We start from the raw sequence: 12,062 nt of genomic DNA, 5'->3' as shown, positions 1-12,062 counted from the left end.
TGCTGGGATAAATGCCATGACCAAGAGCAACTTAGGGAAGAAAGGGTTTAGTTCATCTTATAGCTTAGTCCACTACCAAGGGAAGTGAGGGCAGGCTCCTAGAGGTTTGCTCTCCCTGGCTTACTCAGCTTGCTTTCTTATACCAGCCAGGACTGCCCAGGGACAGCATTGTCCACTGGCCGGGCCCTCACGTTTCAATCATTAATCAAGAAAATGCCCTCATGGAATTGCCTACAAAGCCAATCTGTGGGGGTATTTCCTCAGCTGAGGTTCCCTCTCCTGAGATGACCCGAGTGAATAGAGAGCAACACAGACTGGAAGGCAGAGGAAGGCTGGTGAGAGGGCTAAATGGCAAGATGGCGAGATGACACAGTAACAGAATCCCTGGGAGATGTCAGAAGGGGAAGAAGTCAAGACATTCAGAATGTCTACGTGAGGAGAGTGTGGGTTGAGGGAGACAGAAGCACCTACAGAGTGTAGGAGACAGAGGCAGCCACCTATAGAGTGTAGGAGACAGAGGTAGTCCATGATCAAGGGACACCCCAAACTCACAGAGCCTAAGTGTGGTGACTCCTTAAATTTTGCTTCGCCCCTTGGTGGGGGTGGGGAGTTCTCCAGCCTGAACTTCACAGATGAGAACATCCTGTCACTCTCAAAAGATTGACTGTGCCTTCTAGCAGGCCAAACACACCCTTCCTCCTCTCTTTCCCTTCCTTTCACTGGTTATTTTGTCACAGCAAGGGAGAAAAATAATTGACACATCTTTGATGAGATGACCCCACTGAAGCCGGGCAGTGGTGGTGCATGCCTTTGATCCCAGCACTTAGGAGGCAGAGGCAGGCAGATCTCTTGAGTTTGAGGCCACCCTGATCTACAGAGAGAGTTCCAGGACAGCCAGGACTACACAAAGAGACACTGTCTTGAAAAGCCAAAACAGAATATATTCGCTGAGGTTAGGAAAACCATTCCACTTAATCCACTAAGACCTTTATTTCCATATTTATTTATGCATTATGCATCTCCACCCAGATCCTGTTTTTCCCTTCTGGGAGCCAGGAAAGTCATCACAGGGAGAGAAAGGACATCCTGTCCAGGTGTAGGCCAAGACCACCTGTGGAGATTGTCGCAGACAGAAACCATGTGACAAAAGCCAACCTGGGAGTGCCAAAGTGGCCTCAGGCCATGCATCCAAAGGCCTAGGAGCCCTTCAGAAATTAAATCTGGTTCTAGAAGCACAGAAGACCTGAAGGAGCAGCTGTTTGCCTGAGCCCCATCTTGACTTTAAACCTCGCTCCCCTACTGGAGAAAGCGAAGCACCAAGGGGAGAGGGCTCGGGGTCACACACCTGAACCTCACCGCCGAGAACAGTAAGGTCAATCTTAAAGATGTTTTTATAAGCCACATTTGCTTATTACTTGTGAAGCACTTCATTGCGGATGTGGTGAGACATACAAACTCTGAGACGCTCACACCTACTTAACCCTGAGCGTAAACCCAACTAGTATCAACTCCCGGCCAGTCTGATCAAGATGTTGCCCCCTCCGCATCCCTTTGCCCCTCCCTTCTCGAAACATGGGATTGTTTCTCTTTTTTATTCTAGTTGTGTGGTCCCTGTGGAGGTCAAAACTGGACATCGGGTCCCCTGGAATAGGAGTTACAGTCCGCCATGAGCCGCTGTATAGGAAGTGGGAACTGAACCCAGGTCCTCTGCTGGTTCTCTTAACGGCTAAGCCATCTCTCCAGCCTCTGCTTTCAGATCTGTTTATTTATTTGATTGTATGTGTGTGAGTGTGCCGGGGTGTACGTACGTAGACCATGGGAGTACAGGAGCCTGCAGAGGTCAAAAAGAGGGCATAAGGTTCCATGGAGCTACAGTTACAGATGGGTTAAGTCACAGCATGGGTGCCAGAAACCAAATTCAGGTCCTGTACGAAAATAGTTTTTGATCTTAACTGTCGTGCCATCTTTCAAGGCCCATGATGGGCTTTCAGTGAATGATTTATGGGGATACAAACTTCTTCCATGGGTTAACCCACCAACGACTTCGGAACTGAATGGACCATTAGGAAGTGAGACCTAATTCAAGGCAAATCATTGTATATCTTATCCCCAGATGTTTCCTGTCACTCCGCTGCCTGGCTGTGCTCTCCAGCCTGATGTTCCGCCCCTCCAGACCCAGAGCAATGGGGCCAGCCACCCACTGCTGAAGCCTCTGAAACGTGAGCCAAAATATACATTGTTTCTGTAAGCATTTTGTTACAGCAACAAGTTGAGCAACAAATATTCCTATACAGTGCTCTAAAAGATGGAAAAAAATTAAATAGCTACAATTTTTATAGATTAATAATTATTTGTTACTGACCCAATGCCAACAAATATTTTTTTAATTTGTTTTTAAATTTTTAGTGTGGTGTGGTGTGGTGTGGTGTGTGTGTGTGTGTGTGTGTGTGTGTGTGTGTGTGTGTGTATGTAGGACTCAACTTTGAGTATTATTCCTCAGGAGTTATCTGTCTTTCAGACTAGACTGGCTGGACTGCAAGCTCAACCCCACAGCTCAGGGTGTGTGTGTGTGTGTGTGTGTGTGTGTGTGTGTGTGTGTGTGTGTGTATGTGTGTAGTGTGTATGTGTATGTATGTATGTGTGTGTATGTGTGTGGTATGTGTGTGTATGTATGTGTGTATGTATGTGTGTGTATGTGTGTGGTATGTGTGTGTAGGTGTGTGTATGTGTGTGTTTGTGTGTGGGTATGTATATATGTATATGTATGTGTGTGTAATGTGTGTATATGTGTGTGTGGTGTGTGTATGTGTGTGGTATGTATGTGTAGGTGTGTGTATATGTGTTTGTGTGTGGGTATGTATGGTATGTATGTATGTATATGTATGTGTGTGTAATGTGTGTATATGTGTGTGTGGTGTGTATGTGTGTGGTGTGTGTAGGTGTGTGTATATGTATGTGTGTATGTGTGTATAGGTGTGTGTATGTGTGGTATGTATGTGTATGTATGTGTGTAATGTGTGCGTGTGTGTGTGGTGTGTGTATATGTGTGTGTGGTGTGTGTGCATGTGTGTGTAGTGTGTGAGGCAAGGGACTCACGGCCTTACACACAAGCACTTTACCCACTGGGCTATCTCCCAGACACCTGGTTTTGGTTTTGGTTTGTTTTGAGATAGGCTGGCCTGGAGTCATTGGTGGGTTAATCCATTGATGATGATCCCCATAACCTGGTCACTGAAAGGCCATCTCAGCAAGCACAGGGACGACCGGTACGCACTGCCACAGACAGCTTTCATAAGCATGACGCAGCTCTTTATTCCAAGCCAGATCTAGGCAAGGTCTCCCTGGCGTGCAATGCATTCAGTCCCTGTTCCTTCTCATTTAAATGCTCCCCTCTCCTTCTGCCTGCAATATACATTAAAAAACAGAAACCCAAAACCAAATGGACTTGTTTGCTCCATACATTTCATTTTCCCAAATTTGGCTTTAGCTAACTTGTGTCCCCTACGGTATTATTACATAAAATGCTTCTTCAGCTCTGTCTCTCCTCCTCTGCAGATGGATAGAGGGTGTAAGAGTAAAACCTGATTCAAGTTGAAAGTTTGTTCTCATCAGACCCCTGAACCTGGGATGACAAGGCTTACCTCCCCAGGAGATGATGGTACCTAGGAGGTAATGAGGGCGGGAGATGTCACCAGGATGGAGGTGGTCTGACAGGATTAATGGAGAGAACCAATGTAGCCATGAGGTAGCCACATACCAGCCACGGAGGAGCTCCTGGTGGCTTGGCTCCCGAGGGCCTGCCATGCCCACCCTTGGCGTTTACATGGCTGCTAGGAATCTGAACGAGCCCTCAAGCTTGAATGGTAAGCCCTTGAACCACTGAGCCATCTCCCCAGCTCCCTTCTCTTTTCCGGGGTGTTGGAGATCAAACCCTGAGCCTGCTGCATGCTAGATAAGACCTCTGCTGTAGGGAGCGGCTAAAGATGGCGCCAACATCCGTTGGTCATTTGTGGTAAACACCTACAGCACATGTGTTGGCATACCCCCAGCACCTACAAGGCCAGGGTGATATTCATGCTAAATAGGTTATTTCATACTCCACCAATCCCCAGTGGACAAATTTACAGCCACAGTCTGTTTTATATATAAGACAAGTGCCTTTGTTGCTCGGGGTCCCCGTATCATCAATAAGGTGTTCCTACAATAAAGGCTGATTGAGAAGGATCCAACGGGGGTTGGGGATTTAGCTCAGTGGTAGAGCGCTTGCCTAGCAAGCACAAGGCCCTGGGTTCGGTTCCCAGCTCCAAAAAAAAAAAAGAGAAGGATCCAACGGTGTTGTGTCTTCCTTGCCGGTCGAGGTGGGCGAGACACTCTGCCACTAATCTATATTCTACGCCCCATGAGGGTGTTTCTAGATTATGAGTTCAGCGTAGTCACCTGCTAGCTCGGTGACACTGGATATGACACAGAATCGCTGTGTCTCTGGTTCCTCACTTAGCTAGAGACAAAGCCATAGTGAATGTCCTTCACCTCCAACAACACAGGAGAACGAAACAACTCAAGTATTTGGAAAGGCCTGTATTGGGCTTCTGTCTCTCCTTTGAGCACTGAAAAGATTATCAGGAGACAGGGTGACCACAGCCCAGCACCTTACTGAAATTTCTGTTGAACTAAAGCACTGGCAGCTTGGGTGGTGAAATCCAGACTTCGTGCAGCCATTGACCTGTGCGTCTCTCCTGGAACCGTGTGTCAGCGAGCGCTGCACAGCATCAAGGGTCCCAGACACTTGGGGCCTGAGCAATGTTGAAAGGAGGGCAAGGGCAGAAAGGTCATTCTGGTTTGCACTTTCCAGCTCCCAAACTACAGCTCCTTGTCACGGGACCTCTGTTCATCTCTGCTAACCGTGAGCTAGGTCCCTCTGCTGGGCAGAGCCTGCTGACAGCGGGTATTGTTGGTAAAAAGCTCTCTCCTAGCAAACCTGGTTTGGGGCACTAGATCTATGAGGTCTAAATGGCTGGTGGATGGGGGTGGAAGGAGGATTTTCCTTTTTGCTGTGCTAGCTGGATGTAGGAGCTATAGGACCCATCCCAAACACTTGCCCCAGCATGCCAGCAACTCAGCGATGGTAGGAACTTCACTATGTTTCATACACTGCCTAATCCCAGTACCTTGCCCAGAAAGTGTTCAATCAGTATTTGCTGAAAGGGGGAATTTGACGATGAACAATGAAGTCCCGGCCTGATTGGCCCTGCCCTGAAAACCCAGCTTCATCGCCTCACTTTCCTCCAACCTCAGATGACCTTTTCTGACTTCTCCTTACAGATAATCACTTGTTAAAAAAAGCTGTCTTAGAGGGCTGGAGGTGTGGTTGGGTGGTTGAGGGCTTGCCTAACATGTGTCAGGCTGTCGGTTCTATCCCCAGCTCCAAGGGAAAAGAAGAAAAAGAAAATCAGGGACTCACGAGATGGTGACTGCTGCACAAGGATGAGGACCTGAGTTCAGATCCCCAGCACGGACATAAAAGCCAGGCAAGGCGATGTGTGTGTGATCCCAGTGGCGGGGAGATGGGGACAAGAAGAATCCCCGGGGATGTTGGCAACTCAGCCTAGCTGGAAAGATGAGCTTCTGGTTTAACAAGGAACCAGATCTCAAAAAAGTATGGTGGAGATCAATCGAAGAAGATGCCTGGCCTGTGTGCACACACTTGCACGTGCGTGCCCGCACACACAGACACACAGACACACACACACACGCGCTCCAAAGAAAAAAGAGATAAAGCCTACCTTCAGTAGGACATATTTCCTATCATCTGAACTAGATAATAAATCGTTCAGAGGGGCCGGAGAAATGGCTCAGCGGTTAAGAGCACCAACTGCTCCTCCAGAGAACCTTGGTTCAATTCCCAGCACCCATGTGGTGGCTTGCAATTGTCTATCGCACTAGTTCCAGGGGATCCGACACCCTCACACAGACATGCATATGGACAAAACATCAATGCACATAAGGTAAAAATAAATAAATTATTTAAAAATATAAAGAAATAATTCAGAGAAGGGAACACACCCCAGGCGCGGGTTTTGTGGGAGGTAACAGCATGCATCAGAGTTCCCGGTCATCTCTCCCAAGCCCACTGAATGCTGGAGGTCTCCAGAGGCCACAGCAGAGTTCCAACCAGGCAGGGCCTCTCCTGGCCTCTTCTCCATAGGGCAGTCCTTGAACTACATTATCGCTGTCCTTCCTAGCCACCAGGAAGCAAGCAGCTATCTTGCTCCTAAAGAGTTAAAAAAAAAAAAAACAACAACAAAAAAAAAAAAAACAGGCTAAGACTATCTGTCTTCCAGGGGACCCATGAGTGTCTGTTTAGACAGACAGAAGAAGCCGAGGACTCTCTTGAGGCACAGATAGAAGAAGAGCGGCTTTCATTTTCCTTAAGTCAGGAGGAGTGTGGCAGGTTGAGCCACCTCAGAAATTGTCCAGGGGGAAGCTGGATTTCACTGGCCCAGTGTTTCAATACCTCGCTCTCCAACATCTCAGAATTAGTTTTCACGACCCGAAGTCACATTACGAAGCTCAGTATCACATGGATGCGTTCCTAAATTCAACGAGGTTAACACTTTGTTCTGACTGTCTGGGTTTGTTTTGAGGACTCCCCCCCTCCCCCCACAGGCCCAAGGCTATGTTCCGAGGGGGATGACACATTGCGGGAGCCGTGAGCTAGGAAGACTGAGAAGGCTGGGAGAGAAAAATGGTGGTGTTGAAATCCAAGTTGCTCCAGAGTTAATGAGACACAGCCACGGGCAAGTCATCAATAGGCCACTGGATGATAACCGGGTGTGATAGACGGCACATCCGCAGAGGCCCCCACTGCTGAGTGACCTCACTGTCCCCAAATACAACATGCTCTCACCCACTCCTGCCTTCCTGTCATTCCGTGCGGCCCTCCTTTGGCTCACACTCCCTACACACACACACACACACACACACACACACACACCAAACTTCCCAAGATCCTCGCTGCTGCTTCTACACACCACAGAGCTCCATTCTACTCAACTCCCCAGGAGCCACAGACTGTGACACTCTGTGGAAGGAAGTGCCCTGGGAGACCAGCACAGCAGCAAACCCTTATACACTTTCAGTCCTTGAGCCTGGGACACTGTGGGGAATCCTGTCCTTGTCTGTTACAACTAACCCAGCAGAAAAGGAGACACTCAAAAGAGAAAGACGCTTGTGTCTCTCCACCTGACTATCAGGCTACTGAAATAATGGACCACCGCCCCCCCACCCCCGCAACTAGGAGATACCCCTCCCCCAGAACCTCATGCTGGGCGAAGGGAGAGGAATCACCCAGAAGGGGAGCTTGTCTCCCAGATGTAATAACTTGTCAAATCATCTTACAGTGTGGGGGTGGAGTTCAGAGAATGATGGGCAGAATCACGCCTCGACGAAGGGAGTTACTTAGATGTCTCTGGCCCTTTAATTAAGCCTTACTCTCCCTTCAGGACCCTGCAGGTGGACTTAAGTCTGGAGAGAGGCTCACTAGACCTCTTTATTCCCATTTCCAATGTGACTCTATTGAATAAATTACCCCCTTTCTCCTGTTTCTATTTATTTGGCTGCTTTCATTGGCTTAAGGATGGGGTGGCTGTTCTTGGCTTTTGGGGTTCAGACTGTGACCCCCTCGATCACTAGCTGTTCCTCTCCAAAATGCCCACAGCCCCTCTGTGAAGTTTCTCTTTCCTTTCTACAGCCTATTAAGTGGGAGTCCAGACCACAAGCTAAGCACGCAGCCCCTCTACCTGGATACTTCAGTTCACTGAAGAGTCCCAGACAGCACAGAGGGGAGCTTCTCTGTCACTAGAGAATTGGATATCACCGTTTTTAAAAGCAAGACTTAACTATAATAGCATCTAAACCAACCAAGCAGAACAGAAGCCCTTGGGTAGGCGACCAGAGGTGGGACGGAGACAGGAAGAAGGGAAGTGGAACCCTGAGAGGCTGAGGCCTTTCTGAATAGGCCCCTCACACGCTCTCCTCTTCTGGGACAATCCTGAAGACGCAGCAGCCCAAAGCAGGCTCTAAGGACCCTCCCTCTGAGCTCTGGGGGAGCCTCCTTTCAGCTGGCTTCCCAAGACGAAGTTCTCACAGGCTGGTAAAAGCTATGAGCTTACTTGCAAGCCAAGGTCATATCTGCCTAGCAACCCACCCCAAAGACTATAAGTGTGGACAGGGAACAGGCAGGCCAACTTTGCACAAAGGAATCTGTTCTCATGCAAATGACCCTAAGCAAGAAGACTAGAGGAAAAAAAAGAGAGCCTGGGGCAGCTCTGAGGAAGCTGTTTCCCCTCCCCACACACACCCGAAAGAAGATGCTGAGGGACTCTCAGAGCAAACTTATTGCCTCACCTGCTGCAGAGGAAGACACAGAGGGGGGTCTGCCTGCCTCACAGACTCCCACTGACCTACTGAAGAGGACAGCCGTACAGCCCGGCCCTTAGCTAAATTTCCTGATTTTTCTGGTCCTCTACTCTAGACTGCAAAGGTCTCTTTGTTCTTATTTAGGACTCAACAAAGTTAGTTTTGTTTGGGGGCTTTGATTAGCATGGCAATGCAGTACTGGAGAAGCGAGGAAAACAGGGGTTTTCATCTTTTGCCCTGAATCGCTGGGCTTCAAGGGGAAAAGGTGAGGCCTGTCTCTAACCAGCACTAGCAAGTCATCCATCAAGGCTGGATTCCGGCTACCTCTCCTCATCCAAACACCAGTGGTCCAAGTCAACTTTGGATCGCTAGTTGCAAACTAGGCCTGGGTGGCTATAATCTAAAAATGTCATGTGACCACTTCTCTTCCTCGATTTGCCTCATCTCTAAAATGGGAATCATGCATTTGCAGAGGGCTACTGATAGGACCAAATCACATCAGGACGAGCCAGGCACGATAATTCCAGACCTATAATTCCAAGCATTTGGGAGGTGAATACAGAGAGGATCAGGAATTTGAGGTCATCCTCATGAGATTATATATCTCAAAAACCCAAACAAGCCAGGCCTAGTGGCCCACACCTTTGTCAGGTCTCTGTGAGTTTGAGGACTGCCTGGTTTGCAAAGAGAGTTCCAGGATAGCCAGAGCTGTTCCACAGAGAAGCCCTGTCTGGAAAAACAAAACAAAGCGAACACATAAAATCACGCAGGCGTCACGTAATTCAGTATCGGAACCCACACAAATATAAAACAATTAGTTATAATAAAATAGTAGCAATATATTATTAGAAATTCTACCTGGGGCTGGGGAGATGGCTCAGGGGTTAAGAGCACCGACTGCTCTTCCAGAGGTCCTGAGTTCAATTCCCAGCAACCACACAGTGGTGGCTCACAACCATCTGAAATGGGATCCGACGCCCTCTTCTGGGTGTCATCAGACAATGACAGCGTATTCATATACAATAAGTAAAAATAATAATAATAATAATAATAACAACAACAACAACAACAACAACTCTACCTTGTTGTTGTTACGGCCTCCAACAGCCCGGTTTCATCCTGCTAATCACTCATAGATGGCTAGGACCTCGGGCACCGTCTAATTCTTAAACTCAAGAGGTTGAAAAGGTAGGTAGGCATCACGGCACATGCGAGCATTTTCAGCTCTTGGGAAGCACAGACAGGAAGATCGCAAGCCCAAGAATAGCCTGAGCCCCATCTTTAAAACGTATCTTAAAAGCACACCCATCTCCAGCCAGGCAGAGTGTCTCGTGCCGGTAGTCAGATCTACTGTGCAGGCTGAGGCTGGAGGACGGGTTAGCCTAGGTAATATAGACCAGTTACAGACCATGGTTATGAAAACCTATAATCCCGTCGCTTTGGAGGCTGAGACAGGAGGATCCTCAGTTTTAGGCTAGTCTTGGCTTGACTAGTGAGATCGTGTCTTTAGAAAAACAAACACAAACCAGGATCAGGGGTTCAAATATAAGTTTGAAGCCAGCGTGGACCACACCATGTGTCTGGGATGGGGGAAAGGTTTAATTATGCTTACAAATTTGCCGGCTATTATTCAGTCGTAGCCTGGCTGGACTGCAGGGGCCGTAATAACACACCATGTACCAATACACTAGCTTCCCCACTTAGCCCACGCCAGAGCCTATTAACAGCACTGGATGACTGCATTCCCAAATCGTGGGGGAAATCATTGAGCAAGGAAGGGTTTTTATTAAAATTTAGAACAGGGTCTCCTCCCTGTGGCGACTCTTCAGGCACAGTCCCAAAGTAGGTTCTCTGGAGTTTCTAACACAGAAAGACAATCTCTGAACCACAACCAAGCAACCTGGGGAAATGCGGAGAACACGCCTTTGCTGCGAAGCACCTCCCAGTTTTTCTCCAGAGGTGTGAGATGGAGTCTAGGAAACCAACTTTGCGCCCCCTCTGGCTCTGAATAGTCCCTAATCCTCACACATGTGGTGTCCTCAGGAATAACTCGGGCTTCCCGGGAAGCATCCACTTAGTTCACAGTGACCTTGGGGCCAAGTGGCTTGGAGGTGTCGGGGCTCCCGAACCCCCACAGAGGCCTCCGGGAGGGTAAGGCTGCTGTGCACCTGTGCTCACGCCGCCTAGGCGGGTGCGCGCGCACGGAGAAGCGGAGATGCTGACTCAGCCAGGCTTCTGCCATCCCTTTCGGGCAGCGCGGATGCTGGCGGCTGGTGCGGCTGCAAACAAGGCGGCACGGGCGGGGAGGGAGGTATTGGGGGGAAGACGACAGTGCACCACCGGCCACCCGGCCGCGGGCTCCTTGGGGCCCATTGAGGCACCCCCCCATGCCCGGAAGGGGAACTGGCGGGGCGCACGAGTTGACGAAATTTTGTGGGGGAAGTGGTCTCTAAAGGAGGAACTCAGGATCCCGCGAGTGCTCCGCTCACACCCAAACTGGAAGGAACCTGTTCAGTCCGGGACCAGCGACGCGCGGGACCAGCCCAAACGCGCGCCTCCCTTGTCCCCCGCATTCCATCCCCCCAAGCCTCCTCACTGGCTCCCCAAATCCTCAGGGCGCGGGCGGACCCGGGAGCTGCGCTCGGAGAGGGGGTGCAGGGGCGCACTCGGTCGCCCCGGGCTCAATCGCGCTCCCGCTCGCACTGCAGCTAAGTGCTGGGATCCGATCGGGCCGGGATCCCACGGGCACGCGCGAATCAGGGGGATGAGGGCGTCGGGCCAAGGACCCCAGAGGCGTCGGCGGGGATGGGCGACCCGCGATGGCAGCGCGGTTACCTTCCGTGACCCTCAGCCCCGGCAGCCGGCAGGCGGGGCGCGTGCCTTGCGCGGCCCCGATCCACGTGGGCCCGCGCGCGCGCACCAAGCCGGCCCCCTCCTTGCAGGCGCTCGGCGCTCCCAGCACATGGTCGGCGGCGCGCCCCCGAGGCCGGCGGAGACCGGCTGCAGCCGGTATAGGATAAGAGATAGGCAGAGAGAAGCGGGGCCCGGGCGCGGGCGGCGGCACGCACGGCCAGGGAGGAGGCGACAGGGTTGGGAGGCGGGGGGAGGGTGTGGCTCGGGTGGCCGAGGCTGGCGTGGGTTGGGGGCCAGGGTACTCGAGGCTCCCGGGCGGGAGCCAACTTGATAGAGACTCTGGCCCACGCCCTAAGGGGTTAAACCTTTTTTCTCCTGTTACGGAGCGGTTTATAAGAAGGCTCCGGAGGCCCAGCCTCCGCCTTATTGGGAGCCTTTTGGGGTTTATTCTCTTCCCTTCTAACTTGGTGAGTTGGTTTTATTATTTTACATGCTTAAAAGTTTGATTGTGGGGTATAGGTTTTTGTTTGTTTGTTTGTTTTTGTTTTTTTAATATGTGTCGGAGCTTTTTTTTTTTTAAGGGCGGGGAGGAGGAGGAAAGCACTTAACATTTTAACAGTTTGAAGAGGTTAATCTGAAAAATATTCTGACAGTTGGGAGTGATCGGGGCCACCGGGATGACGCGCTCTCGGGCAGTTGTGGGCAGCTGAGAGTTGAATGTCCATGACCCTAAGTAGAGATGGGTTCTGGGAAATTCCTTAAAGGGTGCCCTGGCCTTTGATCGTCCCCCA

General features: G+C 50.3%; 3 protein-coding genes across 13 annotated transcripts in view; 2 read left to right on the top strand and 1 right to left on the bottom strand.

The window, feature by feature from the left end:
• Positions 1–12,062, bottom strand: part of Arsg (arylsulfatase G) — a 150,928-nt gene that overhangs the window by 104,622 nt on the left and 34,244 nt on the right. Inside the window, exon 1 of one of the 10 annotated variants that reach the window (XM_006247602.5) lies at positions 11,254–11,391. The exons of 7 other annotated variants lie outside the window; for them this stretch is intronic. The gene's annotated coding sequence lies outside the window, so the exon portion shown is untranslated. Of the gene's footprint in view, positions 1–11,253; positions 11,392–12,062 lie in introns of those variants that run through there. 2 more of the 10 variants (XM_006247608.5, XM_063269222.1) reach the window with 2 other exon arrangements.
• LOC134480893 (5E5 antigen-like) overlaps positions 4,314–12,062 on the top strand; it is a 9,587-nt gene continuing 1,838 nt past the window's right edge. The window contains exon 1 of the mRNA XM_063270167.1: positions 4,314–11,738. Within this exon, the coding sequence (XP_063126237.1) occupies positions 10,634–11,602 (969 nt within the window). The 5' untranslated portion in view covers positions 4,314–10,633 and the 3' untranslated portion in view covers positions 11,603–11,738. The remainder of the gene's footprint in view (positions 11,739–12,062) is intronic.
• Slc16a6 (solute carrier family 16, member 6) overlaps positions 11,410–12,062 on the top strand; it is a 23,103-nt gene continuing 22,450 nt past the window's right edge. The window contains 1 exon segment of one of the 2 annotated variants that reach the window (NM_001415132.1): positions 11,410–11,427. The gene's annotated coding sequence lies outside the window, so the exon portion shown is untranslated. 2 annotated transcript variants of the gene reach the window in all.

Source organism: Rattus norvegicus, chromosome 10 (assembly GCF_036323735.1).
Source record: "Rattus norvegicus strain BN/NHsdMcwi chromosome 10, GRCr8, whole genome shotgun sequence".
NCBI classification, from domain to species: Eukaryota; Metazoa; Chordata; class Mammalia; order Rodentia; family Muridae; genus Rattus; species Rattus norvegicus.
Note: the sequence above shows the minus strand (reverse complement) of the source record. Positions and strands in the feature narration are given on the sequence as shown.